The sequence below is a fragment of the Prionailurus viverrinus genome, chromosome X (assembly GCF_022837055.1).
Source record: "Prionailurus viverrinus isolate Anna chromosome X, UM_Priviv_1.0, whole genome shotgun sequence".
NCBI classification, from domain to species: domain Eukaryota; kingdom Metazoa; phylum Chordata; class Mammalia; order Carnivora; family Felidae; genus Prionailurus; species Prionailurus viverrinus.
Genome location: NC_062579.1, coordinates 102,222,557 through 102,241,014, shown reverse-complemented (window position 1 = coordinate 102,241,014; position 18,458 = coordinate 102,222,557). Strand labels below are relative to the sequence as shown.

Here is an 18,458-nt window from a genome sequence, read left to right as displayed (position 1 = left end):
GTATATTATATTAATTAATCTTCATATGTTGAACTGATCTTGCAATCCTGGGATACATCCCACTGGGTCATGATGAGTAATCATTTTCATATGTTGCCAGATTCAGTTTACTAGTATTTTGTTGAGGATTTTTGCCTCTGTATTCATGAGGTATATTGGTCTGTAGTTTTCTTATGATGGCTTTGTCCATCACAGTTTTGGTATCAGAGTAATACTGGCCTCATAGAATGGGTTGGTAAGTATTATATCTTCTATTTTCTGGAAAAGTTTGTGAAGAATTGGTCTTTATATCTTCTTTGAATATTTGATAGAATTAATCAGTGAAATCATATGGGCCTGATTCTGTTTTAAAGAGATTTGTACAGTTATCAATTTTGGAAAAAAATAAATAAAAGAGCCATTTATTTGGTCTTTTTTTTTCTTAAGAAAGCTGGTTATATGAGGATTTTCACTATAATGTGACTTTTAAAAAACATACACCTATATCTCAATGAGCATGTCACCTGTCTAAAATGTAATAGAAAGTCAAGAGACACCTGGGTGGCTCAATTGGTTAAACATAAAACTCTTAATTTCAGCTCACGTCATGATCTCATGATTGGTGGGTTCGAGCCCTGTGTCTGGCTCCTTGACAATGCGGAGCCTGCTTGGGATACTCCCTCTCCCTCTGTCTCTGACCCTCCCCCTCAAAATAAATAAATAAACTTTAAAAATTAAGAAACAAAAGAAAATCAAGAGAAAAGGCAAAATAAGTTTCCAGCACTCAAAATCAGTGTCCCGTGTCCATGTGTTTTAGTCAATAGGCAAGCACCACAGGATTCCATGGAGAATCCATTTACTCTTCCAATTCATAAAACGCTAACAGGTTTGGATATCTAGGTTCCCACTTAGAAGTCATAGTTACAACCAAGTGGAGACCTCTTCAAGGGAAGTCAGTGACCAGGAAGTGATTCATATCAATCTGACAGAGAGGGAGAGGTGTAAAAATGATAAAGAAGACACGGTAATTCAAAAATCAAAACATTTCCAATCCATTAACTGTAGGGGCAGATAATCCTGTACACCTCAATGACCTTTGTAGGCATTGTGCTGACAGATGTTTAAAACAATAAACTGGAGACATCTAGAAAAGAGTAGATTATGATCCGGGGTAAACTGCCAGTAATTTGGAAAAGCCAGAATAATTTCCAGAATGATTCATTTCCTAGGGATTCCAGATAGCTAGGGTTTTACTCACTTCCCAGTGTACAGAGTGATGAATAGCTGTGACTGGCTGGCATTGTACTTGGCATTTATATGCTCCTTTTTGGATAATGTACGATCAAGGTAGAGTGAGGTTAGGGGCCTGTATTACTTTGCTAGGGTTGCTATAGCAAAATACCAGAGACTAGGTGGTTTAAATGACAGAAATGTATTTTCTCACACTTCTGGAGACTAGGAATCCAAGGCTGAAGTGTGGACAGCTTTGGTTTCTTCTGAGTCTTCTCTGCTTGGGTTGCAGATTGTTGTCCTCTGGATGTATCCTTACCTGGTCTTTCTTCCGTGCACTTGCATTCCTGGTATCTGTGTGTTCGAATTTCCTCTTCTTATAAGGACACTAGTCAGATTGGATTAGGGCCCACCCTGCTGACTCATTTTATTTTTTTGTTTTATTTTATTTTTAAATGTTTTTATTTATTTTTGAGATAGATACAGAGCATGGGCAGGGGAGGGGCAGAGAGAGAGGGAGACACAGAATCCGAAGCAGGCTCCAGGCTCTGAGCTGTCAGCACAGAGCCCGATGCGGGGCTTGAACTCACGGACTGTGAGATCATGACCTGAGCTGAAGTCAGACGCTCAACCAACTGAGCCACCCAGGTGCCCCCTTGCTGACTCATTTCAATTTAATCCCCTCTTTGTAGGTCCTATCTCTAAATACAGTCACAGTGTGAGGTACTGGTGTTTAGAACTTCCACATATGAATTTGAGAGTGTTTGTGGGGCACACACAACTCAAACTGTAACAGGAACTGATGAGGAGAAGAAGAAGAGATCACAAACAGAATGTGGAAGAAGAAACTAATGAAATACTCACTCACCTGTGATCCTGGAGCCTTGAAGACCTACACCGTGTCTGTGATTTACTATACTGAGACTTCATAGCAAGCCACTGCTTCTGATTTGAGAAAGACCCAGTTCATTCCACCGTGAACTAAAATATAAAGATACATAAATCATGGGATGTGGGGCCTAGGGCTATACTGGCTGCAAAGAAGGGGCTGTTTGGGGCAGGTCAGAGAATCTGCCAGGTGCTCCACTGCTTAACTCCTCAATGCTAATGTGAAAAATGTCACTTTTCTGTCGTGCAGCAGAACTGGGTGACTTTCATGAAGAAACAGATAAGAAACATCTGGCACAAACCCGATACTTACCGAACCAAGACTGTTTAGAGAGCAAGATCATGCACTTTCATCAGAAGCACGTGTAAGTACTTCATCTGGCATCTGCTTCTGCTAGTGGGCATGCTGACGCTGGGGACAGGCTCTTAAAAGCAAGTCCTAGGGCACCTGTGGGGCTCAGTCGCTTAAGCATCCGACTTTGGCTCAGGTCCTGATCTCACGGTTTGTGGGTTCGAGCCCCGCGTCAAGCTCTGTGCTGACAGCTCGGAGCCTGAAGCCTGTTTCGGGTTCTGTGTCTCCCTGTCTCCCTGCCCCTCCCCTGCTTGTGCTCTCTCTCTCAAAAGTAAATAAACATGAAAAAAAAAAAGCAAGTCCTTAAGTCAGAGAAGCTTCGAGCTCGAGAAAACATTGAGTCCTCTTGGAGCCCTTAGGGTGGAGGTGTCATTCTTGCCGCATTTATTAGGCTCGTAAATTCTTTCCCTTTGCAGCGGCAGGAGCCCGGCTGAATCGGACATTCTGCTACTGGATATAGCAAGGAAGCTGGATATGTACGGCATCAGGCCTCACCCCGCCAGTGATGGCGAAGGGATGCAGATCCACCTGGCTGTTGCTCACATGGGAGTAGTGGTATTACGGGTACCAACTCTTTCCTTGAAAGTCCTGAGGCTTTGGGGGTTACGTTGGCACAAGCGTGGGTGTCCATTCCTGAGGTGACCTCACCTCTCAGTATTACCACCTGTCAGAAAGGGAGGGGACACTTGCCAGTGTCTTGGGTAAGTCTTCTCCCCTTGATGTGCTTTGCCTCCATTTATGGTCTGTAACTGACTGTTTTGACTCACGGGAACTCACACATTATGGATTTGGGCATCTTAAAAGCTTAGGCTGTGATGCGGAGTGCACTCACCTTATCCGGATGCACCAGAAACAACCCAAAGGGTCCAAAATGTGGTGTTCTCATTCAGTTACTGGTTTCACTGGAGATGCCCACCGTCGGCTGCTAGGCAATTAGAGCCCAGCGTGCCAGCAGTTGCTTCTGTTTACTGGTTCATTATTTTCCCAGGACGTTGTTTTTCAGGTTAGAAACCAACTCAGGCCTCTCTGGTCCTCTATCATCATGAATCCTCACTCCAAGGAACCTGACCAGTCCATTAAGTCTCCTCACATGTGTGAACATTCAATGAATTTAGATACAGGTTAAGGTTCAAGAGCACTTGCTTCACCTTCCAAAATGATAGGCAGAAGGGTGGCTGGGTAGCTCAGTCAATTAAGCATCTGACTATTGATTTCATCTCGTGGTTTATGAGTTTGAGCCCCGCGTCCGGCTCTGCGCTGACAGCACAGAGCCCGCTTGGGATTTTCTCTCTCCTTCTCTCTCTGCTCCTCCCTTGCTCATGCTCTCTCTCTCTGTGTCTCCTTTCAAAAATAAATAAGCATTAAAAAGATGATAGGCAGATAGCTGGGCAGGTTTGGGAATAAATCACTTGTGAGAGAGGAAGGGATGAGCTCAGGCCCAGTGATCTCCAGGAGGACCAAATTAGAGTACTGAAGTAAGTCACAAAGAGTCAGGTACAGACTCAGCTAAAAGAATCTTGGCCTTCTCATTTTTCTGGTTGTAAACTTTGGGGCACGAGAATCACACTCGTGGGCAAGAGACCCAATGGGTCACAGGCATGCCTGTTTACCCACTCCACTCCAAGCCCCGATCCTCACCATTTCCTCCTGCATGGGAAAAAATGGGGGAGGGCAGAGGAGCAAAGCCATCATGTTAGTTGTGACCTCCTCCAGTGTGAATACTTCTGTGGACAGTGTGAAACGGTGTAGCTGGTCTATTTTGTCCTACCCCAAATCCAGTCAAAGAATACTTGTGTACTGAGTACTTCCTACGTGTTCTTCATTCATTGTATTATTATTTTCTTTTTTAAACAAAACCAGCTTTACTGAGATATAATTTGCATGCCATAAAATTCATCTGTTTTAATTGTTCAATTCAATGGGTTTGAGTATTTTTACCGAGTTGGGCAGCAATCTATTCATTCAGTCTTCTGTCAGTATAGTTATCGTACATCCACCCTATGCCAGACGCTAGAGGTACAGAGGTGAGCAGGAATTATCCTCACTTCATGGACCTTGCATTCTAATAGGGGTAGGACCGACAATGAAACAAGTAATTTTATTTGTTATTATTTTTTAAGTTTATTTGTTTTTGACATGAGCATGAGCATGAGCAGGGGAGGAGCAGAGAGAGAGGGAGAGAGAGAGAATCCCAAGTGTGGGGATTGATTCATGAATCGTCAGATCATGACCCAAGCCAAAACCAAGAGTCAGCTGCTTAACTGGCTGAGCCACCCAAACACCCCTAAACAAATAATTTTAAACAGATACAATGTACTTGTGCTTGAAGAAGTGTGGGATGCTATGATAACACATGGGAAAGGACTTGAACATTTAAGCTAAGACCTGAGGAAGTTGTCCAGATCGAAGTGAGGGCTGGCAGGTGAGGGATGGGGTTCCAGACAAAGGGCACACAGACAAAGGCCCCGAGAAGGGTAAAGGATGACATAATCAAGAAACTAACGTTAAGCGTGACCTGTGGCTCCTATAATTAAGATACTCACAATTTATTTTGAGAGACCAGAGCAATAGTGATCAATAGCAGCCAGTAAGTAATCAAAACCTAATTTATCATATTTATTTGAAGTTGTACAAGTATACACAACAAACTAATAAATGTGGTTATCTATAGAGAATGGATAGATAGGTACAGAGGGACAGAGATAGGAGTGATGGTGATAGGAGCAAGGTTTCTCAATGTCTATATTTCTGTATACCTTTGATTTTTGGAGCATGTGAGCAAACAAATACCGGCTAACCAACAGATCAGCCAACCAACCAACCAACTAACCAACTAAAAGACCTAAATGGTTTGGGAAGTCCACTATAGCCAAGGGAGTTAAGAGGAGTTAGAAATGGGTGTAGGCTGTCATAGTTATACAGAACGCTTTAGCGCGGGTGCTACCAGACTGGCAAGAAAGCTTGGCTATGGGGAAAGCAATTCTAGGTAAGGAGAATGAGGAGCCCTCTCTCTGGGAGGGAAGGTACAGAGTTGGATGGAAGACTGTTTTCTAGGATCAGTGGGATAGAAGGCTGAATATTGAATATAGTAGAGGCAGGAAAACTCAGCCAAAAGTGTTTAGACTTGATGATGCATGTAGTGAGGAGCTATCGAAGGTGTTTGAGTAAATGGAGTGGCAGTTGAATGTGAAAACGTAGGAAGGGGCGAGATTAGAGAAGCTATTGCAGTAATCCTTTTCTACTGTGATCTCCCCATCCTGGCTGGAAACCTTTCCCAGGTGTACCCCTTCTTGCTGGCATTTCGGAACGGCCCTGTGTCCCACCTGGAATGCCTTCTGCGGCCCATAGCCTCTGCCTAGTACAGCAGGATCAGTATGTGCAAGAGATAGATCAAGGATGGTCCCATGCACAGAAGTGCATTTTCTAGCAGGTTCTCATTGTCTTCCAAACCAGCTTTTGCTGACATTCACCTTGAAGTCGGCCATGTGTTTCATTATAGGGAAATACAAAGATCAATACTTTCAACTGGGCTAAAATCCGCAAGTTGAGTTTTAAGAGAAAGCATTTTCTCATCAAACTTCATTCCAACATTTTGGTAAGTAGCTTTATAATAAATTCTTCTACTTTTGGTTCACTTGGGATTTCTTGGTTGTTTCAGCAAATTGTTTGAATGTGGGTGGTGAAAGCTGGCTGGCCCTGAGGGGTGATGTACTCCCTCTTTTGCCTCTACATAAATAAACCAGAGTGTTAGTCATATTTCTACTCAAGGCAGAACACCAAGAAATCCTATTGACAGTTCAGAACGAATAAAGTAGTAGGAAAATGGGGTGGCTGGAATGAAAGACAAGTCTCCTTAAAAAAAACATTTTTTTTCCAGGGATTTGAGAAGTCAAATGGAAGTGAACAGATCTAGGACTATGGACATATTTATTTGATGTTATCTGCCCCATTTTATAAAGTATTTTCATGCCTCTTCATTAAACAAAAAATAACTGAACACCTACTACATGCCAAATAATTGAACACCTATTTGCCAAAGCAAGACGTAGGGAGCTTTGGGTGTAGATTAAGCAAAAGAAGGAATTGCCGGTCAAGGCCGCATTGTTCGGGGTGAGACAACGATGCTACAAAGGATGTCCTTTTGTGACCATAAAGGAAATGAAAAATGTGTATCAACTCATGTTTTGACCTACAGAAGATTCAGTAGCTTGGGCTGCATCCTCTGGATCTTAGCCTTACGTAAAAGCGTTTGTTTGAGCACTTCAGGAGACTGTACCCAGTGTGAGGCTTGTGGAGTGTCCCAGGGCTGCATGCAGTAACCTGAGAATGAACAAAAGGAGGTGGGGGGGGGGGTCAGCAGAAAATAGGGCTGCATGCATGCGTGGGCAAAGGCGGGTATATAGTGGGTCGGAGGATGGAGGAAACTTGAACTTTAGGTCTGGAAGGCTAAGCTCCCCTAAAGCAGATTAGAATATGCTAAGTGAGCAATACAGAGCATTGTGGAACAAGGCAGCATAGAGAGGACAAAGTGTTTCTAGCTGATATGTTAAAAAAGACTCCCACACGTGTAATCATCCTATAAAGCCTACCATCTGTAAGGAAATCCCCTCCCCCCCACCCTGTTTCCTGTTGGTCATTTATAACTTCTTGTCACCTTGAAAGGATGTCCTTTGATGTTCATTTTAACCTAATTTACAACTTCATAAAAAGGTTCCTGGCAGAGAAGTGGGGTGGGTGGGTAAACAAGCGTTTGAGGTGAGGGGGCTGCAAAGCGAGATGGGCTTCTTAGAGAAGGCTCTGTTTTTGAGCAGTGGCCCTGTCCGTTCCTCGGAAGGTGGCCAATCATTTGCTTTTAGTAGGTGTGAAGCCTGTAGGGAGCCGAGTGGAAAATCGGAAGCTGCACGGGCCCTCGGACCGATGGTTTGGATAGCATTGGGATTTGAAGTTCTTTGATAGTCATGAAGGGTGTTTCGCTTAATGGAAATTGGTTTATACAGGTGTTGTGCAAGGACACCTTGGAGTTCACCATGGCCAGCCGAGATGCCTGCAAGGCTTTCTGGAAGACTTGTGTGGAGTACCATGCTTTTTTCAGACTTTCTGAAGAGCCCAAATCAAAGCCCAGAACCCTACTCTGCAGCAAGGGCTCCAGTTTCCGCTACAGGTAATGAAATATTATTGCACGTGGGCATACTGTACACGCAACTTCTTTTCAGTGACAGGGAAGGCAGTAGGAGGAGTTGAATTCTAGAAGCAATACAGAATCCGTTTAAGTCACTTAAAGGGTGACACGCTTTACGGCTCATTCTCTGTGTGACACATTAGGTCAATATTTCCTAACCGGGAAGGAGGAGGAGGGAAGCATCCTAGCAAGGGGTTAGATCAGAATATTGGCAAGCATGAGGAGCAGGGAGCAGACACTGTTTGAGAAGACGTATTTAATGAACCTATTGTTTTCTTTATATGAACGTGTATGCAAGCCATGGAAAGGGCAGCTCAACAACATCCGTTTGGTGGTGGTTAGGCAAGAGATAGCGTGAGAAAACACTGGAAGAATGGAAGCGAGGTCAAAATAAGATCTTGTTTTTACTTGAACGCACCAGCCTAGTCACTCTTTGGAAGAGGCTTTCAGAACTCTTAGCTAAGGTAAAAAAAAAAAAAATCCGAATTGAATATTTCCCATAGGGGATTTTCAAATAGTGGAGGCCTGCCTCCGTAAGAACTGAGGAGATTTTGGGGCACCTGGGTGGCGCAGTCGGTTAAGCGTCCGACTTCAGCCAGGTCACGATCTCGCGGTCCGTGAGTTCGAGCCCCGCGTCGGGCTCTGGGCTGATGGCTCAGAGCCTGGAGCCTGTTTCCGATTCTGTGTCTCCCTCTCTCTCTGCCCCTCCCCCGTTCATGCTCTGTCTCTCTCTGTCCCAAAAATAAATAAACGTTGGAAAAAAAAATTTAAAAAAAGAACTGAGGAGATTTTAAAAACATACATATTTTTGATGGAATCTTTCCAAAATGTATTTTACAAATCCCTGCCTCCTTAAACAGATGATACTGATCATATTTTGCCCTTTTCTTAATGACCTGAGTTATTATAAACATCACTTATTAACCTGCACAGGCAGCTGTAGTGCAGTGATGGCCTCAGGGTGGGAGAGGAATGTCAGTCCCTGCACCCCAGTGATAAATGGCTCAGAGTTTTGGGGCTTTATTATTTTTGTGATTTCCTTTTTGGCTTTTGTGTTTCTCCCACCTGGCTTTCTTTGTTGGTGTGTGTCTGGCTGGAGCAAACCTCTTCTAATGTTTTAGTTAGCTGTTTTTCCTCTGTCATGAATTGGGAAACCAGATAAATAGCCTTATTAGAAATTGTGTATGGGGGCGCCTGGTGGCTCAGTGGGTTAAGCGTCCGACTCTTGGTTTTGGCTCAGGTCATGATCTCGTGGTTTCCTGAGTTTAAGCCCTGCATCGAGCTCTGTACTGATAGTGTGGAACGTGCTTGGGATTCTCTGCCCTTCCCTGCCATTCTCTCTCTCTCTCTGTCAGTAAATAAACTTTAAAAAAATATTAAGAAAAAAAGAAATTGTATCTAAATTTGTAGGTAGGGAAAAGGCCTTCATAGGAAAGTATATTAGTTTTCAAGGCCAGATTTTTAAACTGTTATATAGTCCTGTTCAGAAGCTTTTAAAAATTTCCTGGGCTCTGCGTAGATGAGGTTGATATATGCCTGATATTTGGATAAGTGGGTATTATTCTTAATTACTGTGACGGTCAAAGATTCATGGCATATGTCATTCATGTGGACTTGACTTCAGCAGTAAACGAAGCTTTCAAGTTTTAGTAGCCTACTGGCTTATGGCTAGTGTTAATAAAATGTCTATCTCGGGGCACCTGGGTGGCTTAGTTAAGTGTCCAACTTCCACTTGGGTCATGATCTCACAGTTCGTGACTTCAAGCTCCTCATTGGACTCTGTGCTGTCAGCAGAGAGCCCACTTCAGATCCTCTGTCCCCCTCTCTCCCTGCCCCTCCCCCACTCACACTCACTCTCTCTCAAAAATAAACATTAAAAATTTTTTTTAAGTGTTTATTTTTGAGAGAGAGAGAGAGAGAGAGAGAGTGAGCAAGCAGGGGAGGAGCTGAGAGAGGAAGACACAGAATCTAAAGCAGGCTCCAGGCTCCAAGCTGCCAACATGGAGCCCGACATGGGGCTCGAACCCACGAACCACGAGAACATGACCTGAGCCGAAGTTGGACGCTCAACCGACTGAGCCACCCAGGCTCCCCCCATCAAATCTTTTTTAAAATAAAATGTCTGTCTCATTCTTAAAATAGCGGAAGAACCCAACGGCAGCTTTTGGAATATGGAAAGAAAGGGAGGTTGAGGAGCTTACCATTCGAGAGGTACATGGTTTTCTCTCTCTCGTGTTGATTTTAAGTTGAATTAGAGAATTATATATGTTCTGTAGGTGCATGAAGACCATTTCAATTCCTTCTCTGTTTGGGGATTTCAGGAAACATTACCCATCTCAGTACCATGAACGGCAGTGCAGGTCGTCACCAGACCTCCTCTCTGATGTATCAAAACAAGTAAGGTTTCTGAAAATTCTTTCTGCTTTAGATAAATGTAATGCATCTACATTTCAAATGCTTTTAAGATTTGATTCTGCCATAATCTCCCAGTGTGTAAAAAGGTGACTGTTTGAATAGGCTGGTCTCCTAGGGAGATCTGTCAGCTCAGTCTTTCCAGCCAATAGAAGACCATTTAATAAATGACCACTGGTGTGTACCTCATAGACTGGAAGGATATGGCACATTTTTAAATTGCACCTTGTATTGCTAACATCTTGCAAAATGCAGATCCAAATCAATTTCTGTGGCTTTGCATGTTTAAAAGTAAAAGCTCTTCCTTTTTACCTAATGAAAATCTTAAGGCTTAGAGGAAGCTGTAAGGTCTTGGGTTAACGTTTTAAAGTACTCTTGCTTTGTAATTTTGTCACTTAATTTAAGAACAGTGCTGTTCTCCTGGAACAGTGAGATGATGGCTTCGTTTGGGTTTTATAGCATTAGCCACGTTAATTATTTTTCTTTGGCTCTCCCTAAAAAAAAAAAAAATAATAATTATAGGTCTCACAAACTCTCATGTCTTCATTCAGGTCATAGGCAGCTTTTATCTCAAAAGCTTCACAGAGGTATGATGCTGGAAGGTACCATCTAATCTATGACCCTCTCATGCCATTCATAGCCCTCCTTCCCACCATTTTACAGAAAATAGGGAGGAGGCTGGAGCAGGGAGGTTAGGGGAATTGCCTAAGGTCACACGGCAAGTCAAAGGCAGAACCAGAACCAGAAAGCAGAACCCTTGGCTCATTTGTAGAGCTACTAAACCGCACTGCTTAAAGTCCCGCGCTGGCTGGAGCACATGGAGAACTCAGAGGCTGGGCTTGGGGTGGCAGTGAGAAAGGAGAGCGTCCTGTGTACTTTTTAGCGCAGGGATTGGGATATGGCACAAGTTATGGCCCTGCCTGGGACTAGAACATGGGTTGAAACGACCGTGTGAGAAATACCTTTGTGAAATTGGAGGCTACTTTGGATCCCTGCCCCCACCCCCACCAAACGACTCTTCTCTTCTTTCACCATGTCCTCCCTCTCAAGGTGGAAGATTTGAGACTAGCGTATGGCGGCGGATACTACCGAACCGCGAATGGGGTGCGAGCCTCGGAGCCCGTGCTGGACGGTAGGAGGAGGAGCTCCGCGGCCGAGGTGACGTTTGCCGCCGCGCCAGAGCGGTCCAAACCAGAGGCGGACCCCGCGTTGTTACATCAGTCCCAGAGCAGTTCCTCTTTCCCTTTTCTTTACACAGACCCCGATCCCAGAGACTACTTTGAGGGAAGGAGTCCTCTGAGCTCCTTCCAGCCGAGCTGTAAGTTTGCTGACAATCACATGAGCACACCTGCCGGCCTCACAAGTGAAGTGAGCCCAGCGAGGCGGCTGACTTACACAGATGTGCCCTATATACCTTGTACTGGCCAGCAGGTCAATATTATGCCTCCCCAAGTCTTTTTTTACGTGGACAGACCACCCCAGGTGCCCAGACGGTCTCCGATCTTGGCAGAGGAAAGGGAAAGGCCAGACAGCTCTCCAGGGCCCACTGCAACGAAGCCAGCCAAAAGGAGCCCAAGGAATGTCAGAATGAAGAGCTTTCAGCAAGACTTTGAAGAACCCCAAGAAGCTATGGCCAGGACCAGTGGTAGGAGCAACATCAACATAGATCTGGAAGCGGAAGACCCAAATTTAGAAGATGCGTTTGCATGTAACATTCAAGAGCAAACTCCCAAACGATCCCAGAGCCAATCAGATATGAAAACAATCCGTTTTCCTTTTGGGTCTGAATTTAGACCTTTAGGGCCTTGTCCTACTCTGAGTCGTAAAGCTGACTTTTTCCCATATATGTTTGCAGAGCAGAAGCTTCCAACAGTTTTAATGCATCAGGGAGCATCAGAAAGATACGTAGCTAGTGAATCCAGTGATTCAGAATCAGAAATTCTTAAATCAGACTACTACTCTTTGTATGGCCAAGGGATAAGGTCACCCATGGCCAGAATCCGCTTATCTTCTGGTAGTCTACAGCTAGATGAAGAGGACGAAGACGTTTCTTTCAGTACACCGACTGCTGAAGACAGGACTTTGCTAAAACCGTGTAATTACTTTTTAGCTTAGAAGTGTGAACGCCAGGAACATTCCTGGGCCAGTTCCATGTTGCCAACTTAGATTAAAAAAAAAAAAAGGAAACTTCTGCACAAACCGTTTTCTTAGTTACTACTCATTGGCATTAAGGGAATCTCCTGAGTTTGGGCACCGAGCTTATGAAAGATCCAGCTGCTGCCTCGTTCCTCAATCTCCTCTCTTCAAGTTTCCTCTGAAGTGACTCTGGAACATACCTTCTCATCACCAGCACTGTTGTAGGGTGAGGTGGCCATTTATCATCTCCATGATACATTTCTCCATAGAGACGTTATCAGTGAAGTTCGCGCTCTTCCACATTGAAGAATGAGGACAGTATGGGTTGGCATATAGAATTGTGTCCTTTAGTGATTTAGTAGATTGTGACTATGTTGGTCATTTTGTTCTTAAACCATACTGCGACTAAAGGTTCCAGTGCAAATGTTTCTGTGACGTGTTAAAGATTTTGATTTTTATAACATATATTAGGGGGAGCATGGCCCTCTGATGTCTCAGGAACAAGATGGTGGCATACATCCTCTCGGCAGAATACAAGTTTGTGATGCATCTGGGACTGGGAAAAATTCTCAACCTCGGAAATTCATGAATTAATTTCTAAAGCCAGACATATGCCTGATGAAGATATGATGCTTGACTTATTTCTCTATTCTTAACTATTACATGTAGTGAAAGATAAAAGTCAACATGTTGGTTTATCTACTTTCTCCTGCAAGACTTAGTTTTTTTTTTTTTGCATGTATGTAGGCAGAGAAATGAGATGAACAGAATTTTAATAAAGAGTGATGAACATCCATTTATTTAAAAAAATAAGTTGCAACTATGATCTTCGTTTTGCTTGTTATTATTCTTTTTAAAAGTTTTTGTCTAGAGAGAGTGAGAGAGAGCAAGCAGGGGAGGAACAGAGAGGGGAGAGAGAGAATCCCAAGCAGGCTCTGTGCTGTCGGTCCAGAGCCTGAATGTGGGGCTCCATCTCACAAACTGTGAGATCATGACTTGAACTGAAATCAAGAGTTGGATGTGAAACCAGCTGAGCCACCCAGGCACCCCTGGGTCTTCATTTTGTTTTAATCAATTTCAGAAATGATTGGTTCTGGTTTATTACTAAAGGAAGGGACAGTTAGAAAATAAGAAAAAGGAAGGAGGGAGGTGAAAATGTATATTCAGGGATGAAGTGGTTGAACTGCGATTGCTGAAAAGAGAAAGGATCGTGCTAAAACCAGACTGAGTTCATGAACCAAGATTCTATTCCTGACCCATTCAGAATTTCCCTACTATTCCTCCTGGAAGGTACAGCATTCCATCTGAGAACTTCATTTATTGATTTTAATGTTAAGTACAACATATTTACAGGACAATGTTGGGTACTAACTTCAAACAAATGATGCAATTACATAAGCAAGCTATTTTTATACATGACTTAATGGAGAAAAGATGGATGGAATCATTTTCTTACTTTCCTCATCCTTATATCAGAAAATATCCTTTTAACATACCTTTCTCTAGTCCTTTCCCTCATTCTAGCACTTTTTTCCCTGCTCCTTGAATCCTACCCAGTAACTCACAAATCTATTTAGCATCTATCTATCTATATTTGAGAGAGAGAGAGCACGAGCATGGGAGGGTAGAGACAGAGAGGGAGAGAGAGAATCCTAAGCAGTCTTCGTGCTGTCAGCGTGGAGCCTGATGTGGTGCTTTATCTCATGAACCATGAGATCATGACCTGAGCCAAAATCAAGATTCGGACGCTTAACTGACTCCCAGGCTCCCCAAGAAAAGCTATTTAATAGTAAGAATATATTGAAGTCCAGTTATGTATGTGTTAATCCTATAGATCCTCAAAGCTATATTAAGCTCATCTTCGACTTTTTCTCTAGGAAAACTCAAATTCCTTTAGGCTTATATGCTATTTCTCATCTCAGCTCTGGAAGTCTTTGTGAAATTTGTTTTCCCCAAAGAGCTATATGGTTCAAGTCTGTATATGATTTCCTAATAAAACTATTGTTAGGGTGACTGTACAACTTATTGTCCAACCTAGGACATTTCTGACTGAAAGAGCACTCTCAATAATTTCGTCATGACAGGGGGGCATATCTTCACTGTAGCTATAATCAATGTTTGAATATGTAGAATACCTTCTAGTTTCCAATGGAGATGTTGGTGTTAAATTTCCAACAGCAAATTAAAGGGCAAAGGAGAAAAAATTTGAAATAATTAAAATATGACACCATAACCCCCCTGGAGAAAACATACACTGAGGACCATGAAATTTAAATATTTATTTTTAACCCCCCCCCACAACACTGGAGTATGCTTCACCTAGAAACAGTTTATAGGACTAGTAACTATAATGAATAAGCAATATAATTCCTACTCATGATGTGGCTGTGTTGTCAAGTTTCAAATAATCAATTTATAAATTTATTACCTTTGCTTTTACAAAAATATTCATTTAACCCATGACATGAGTTGCAAAATTATTCCTAGACCTCTATAGGTTATAAACTGTAATTGACTTTCAGTTCCATAGCAGGTGAACATTTCAACTGAACCATTACTTCAAAATACAATGTGTTAAAAGTAATTGTTACAGTATAGGCACCAATGAAAAGATTTTTCTTGGCATATGACATGACCACAACTTATTCAAGTGTCTGTATTATTACAGAAAAAGAGGAGGTAATGGCCACTTTGACTAAAACCTGTATTCTTGAAGAACGTCTTTCTTCTAATATTTGGCAATTATTCAGGTTTTTAGAAATGATTTCTGTGCAAAAACCAAATTGTGCAGATCTAAACCAGACGTTAACTATCAAAACTAATTAATACCAATAATTCTACAACTACTGAAAATATAGCCCCAGTTCAAAACTTAGGCAGGCATAATATATATATTGGGCTTAAAAGAAAAAAGGTATTACCCCATGTAACAGTACCATAAATATAACAGCTAATTAACTGTACAGTCTAACTTAACATTGTATGGACACAGATCATTCTGTACTATGGTTATTTTCATATGAACTAAAAAATGCTTATTTAAATACCCTTTCAAAAATGAACAAACGATGCTTATGTACTAGATAATTATGAAGAACAAAAAAAGTATAAATAGTTTATAGGACATTTTACTACCATGACAAAAATATGCTGGTGTAAATTATATTCCTACCTGTTGATCAGGTATTTAATCACATGATTATCAGCTTTTTTTTCAGCCCCCCAAATCCAAGCATAAAATATGCAATATGAATTGAAGATTTAAAAAACGAAGCCTAATTCCTCCAGTACTGCCAAAAACCCATCCTTGGCTAATTAGTATTGCTTTAAATTTTCAACCATGTTAAATGAGGGTTAATAGCCTCTTCTAAAAGAGAAGGTAAATACTGTTGCTACATGTTGCCTATACATGCTTCAAACACAGGGCTCTCAAATGTGATCGTCATTGAGCTGCCTGGGATATCATACCAATTTTGTGTAAGAGTCAATACTTTTCCAGGTTTCATTGCCAAAAGCTTATTAAAAACTTCTGTCCTAAGAAGGTATGACCTGTTTCCATCTCCCCACCAATAGTCATTTTTAGAAAATGCTTGGTTTAAAAGATAAAGTGTTTTGAGTCTTGATGATTTACAAAAGTTGAATATTTAGGATGACTTTGAAAGACCTGTATGTTTCTTGGGTGCACAGTTAACTAAAGATCAAAACATGAAAGGTATTCATCCCAGTAACTTAATAATGATACCTAAAAGCAAAACTGTATCCCAACATTTAGTAGAATACAGGTGAAACTACAGTATTAAAAGTTATTCCTTACAAAATAATCTCTTTAAGATATAAAATGATAAACACCATCACAAAATAGTTGAAGAGCTTCTTCCAAATCTTCAATGTTGCAAAGATCCAAAAGGCACATGGAGCTCATGAGTTAAGCATTGTTAAGCTTTAAGTAGCTTTGGTGGGTTTCTCTGAGTCCGTATGAAACAGAAGCCAATAATAAGAAGTTCCTTAGGGGGATTCATCTGCTGAACACCTATAAAATGAAGAAAAATGTAAACGGATACGTAACTATGTATGTTTTTATTTCTCAGCTGTGTGAACTCTGCAATGGAGGAACTGATTCAGCAAACCAAATTCTCTTACTGAATCTCCTCATGTAGAGGTTAAAATATAAAGCAGTTCAAAAATCCCTTCTGTATCTGATTTTACAACCTCCAACCGATTTGTCTGCAAATTGGAAAAGAGTGGGAAGTTGTCCATGAAAATCTATTGGATTTTTTAAAATATTTATTTCAGAGAGAGAGAGAGAGAGAGAAAATATCTTAAGCAGGCTTCACACTGTCAGTGCAGAGCCTGATGCAGGGCTCGAACTCACAAACTGTGAGATCACAACTTGAACTGAAACCGAGTCAGACGCTCAGCCACCTGAGCCACCCAGGTGCCCCAAATCTATGGGATTTTTAAGAGGAGCTTCAGTTTATCTGTACAAGTAGGCTTCATCTGAGAGAAGATCCATCAGAGTATATGGTTTATAGGCTGTATAGTTTGTTCCAATTTGATCCCAGTGGCATCACAAATACAAAAACAAGTAGAAAGATGTACTGAGGGGCACCTGGGTGGTTCAGTTGGTTACACATCCGACTTCAGCTCAGGTTATGATCTCACGGTTCGTGAGTTCAAGCCCCTCATTGGGCTCTCTGCTGTCAGCACAGAGCCCACTTCAGATCCTCTGTACCCCGCCTTCTCTTTCTGCCCCCTCCCCGCTCATTCTCTCAAAAACTATAACTAAAAAAAAAATTAAAAAAAAAAAAAAAGAAAAATGCACTGAGAAGTGATATAATGGGATTGAGGCTAGAGTTAGTATTGCTTTATAACTTGTTTGAGCTAAGAAGCTGTGTGTTTGTGCATGCATATAAAGTCTTGTTTAAAAAGAGAATTTGTTGGGGTGCCTGGGTGGCTCCATCGGTTAAGCACCGACTTCAGCTCAGATCATGATCTCGTCGTTTGTGAGTTTAAGCCCCACGTCAGGCTCTGTGCTGACAGCTCAGAGCCTGGAGCCTGCTTCGGATGCTGTGTCTCCCTCTCTCTGCTCCTTCCCCACTTGTGCTGTCTCTCTCTATCTCTGAAAAATAAACATTAAAAAATTTAAAAGAATAAAAAAAATAAAAAGAGAATTTGCAAATGAAATGTGTGAACTGTACTGAATGGGAACGAAGTTAAACCAACAGCTCAAGAGACAGTGTGGAAACTGAAGTCAATCATAAGGACGTTTTATACTCTTCAGTGACCTCCTCTACCTAAAATCCTTCCTTTAACTTTTCTTACAGGGGTTAAACTTTAGCACTGGAAACTATGCGAATAGTAGTGTGATGAGGGTAGCGGCAAGAATGAAAGCATTCCTAAATAGTATTTACAAGGGCCCAAATAAAAATATGCTCCATATCGACCTTTTGTTTATATTCCTGCTAGCAGGAAGAGGAGAAAAACAACAAAACAGGCCATTTCATTCAGTGGAAAATGACCTTGTAATGCCCAAAGATAATAATTCCAAAAGCTAATGTTTAAGATGGGCAACAAACAAAACAGTTTTAAGCATACCACTATTTAAGAAGTGGCTTTTAAAAAATTTTTTTTTCAACATTTATTTATTTTTGGGACAGAGGGAGACAAAGCATGAACAGGGGAGGGGCAGAGAGAGAGAGGGAGACACAGAATCGGAAACAGGCTCCAGGCTCTGAGCCATCAGCCCAGAGCCTGACGTGGGGCTCGAACTCATGGACCGTGAGATTGTGACCTGGCTGAAGTCGGACGCTTAACCGACTGCGCCACCCAGGCGCCCCAAGAAGTGACTTAATAATGAGGAATGATTGCAATGACTGAATCAAGGTAATTCTATTGCATCACGAACTAACACCCAATAGAAAATGTTAAAATAAACATTTTAAATGACATTTCAAGCTTACTTTTGGAATTTCTCAATTAATTTCTTCACCATTTTATCTGTGATGCCAGGACAGGCAGCTTCAGCCACAGCAATACTTTTCTCGAGTTCTTCAATTGCCTGATTCCTGCTAGCGTTGTTCTCATCCTGCTGTTTAAGCTGAGAAAGAATCAATAGCAATAACATTTAAAATTACTATACTTCTTGGCGTAGATATCCAAAGCTGATGAATCCATACTTACTTCAGCAAATGCAGGTGTGATTATCATAGACAAACAGCTCAGGGTCTGCACAAGATCTTGCTCCTTTGAACAAATAATTTAGATTATACACATGAAATTAAA

The 18,458-nt window shown here is 41.8% G+C and overlaps 2 protein-coding genes across 2 annotated transcripts in view; one reads left to right on the top strand and one right to left on the bottom strand.

The window, feature by feature from the left end:
* Nucleotides 1–12,159, top strand: part of FRMD7 (FERM domain containing 7) — a 51,987-nt gene extending 39,828 nt beyond the window's left edge. The window contains exons 6-12 of the mRNA XM_047844236.1: nucleotides 2,348–2,462; nucleotides 2,866–3,013; nucleotides 5,949–6,044; nucleotides 7,447–7,610; nucleotides 9,771–9,839; nucleotides 9,950–10,025; nucleotides 11,091–12,159. Of these exons, the coding sequence (XP_047700192.1) occupies nucleotides 2,348–2,462; nucleotides 2,866–3,013; nucleotides 5,949–6,044; nucleotides 7,447–7,610; nucleotides 9,771–9,839; nucleotides 9,950–10,025; nucleotides 11,091–12,155 (1,733 nt within the window). The 3' untranslated portion in view covers nucleotides 12,156–12,159. The remainder of the gene's footprint in view (nucleotides 1–2,347; nucleotides 2,463–2,865; nucleotides 3,014–5,948; nucleotides 6,045–7,446; nucleotides 7,611–9,770; nucleotides 9,840–9,949; nucleotides 10,026–11,090) is intronic.
* Nucleotides 12,160–14,440: 2,281 nt separating this feature from the next.
* The window catches only part of STK26 (serine/threonine kinase 26), a 55,215-nt gene continuing 51,197 nt past the window's right edge, over nucleotides 14,441–18,458 (bottom strand). Inside the window, exons 10-12 of the mRNA XM_047844237.1 lie at nucleotides 18,357–18,419; nucleotides 18,137–18,273; nucleotides 14,441–16,206 (exon numbers count right to left, since the gene is read on the bottom strand). Coding sequence (XP_047700193.1) covers nucleotides 16,182–16,206; nucleotides 18,137–18,273; nucleotides 18,357–18,419 — 225 coding nt within the window. The 3' untranslated portion in view covers nucleotides 14,441–16,181. The remainder of the gene's footprint in view (nucleotides 16,207–18,136; nucleotides 18,274–18,356; nucleotides 18,420–18,458) is intronic.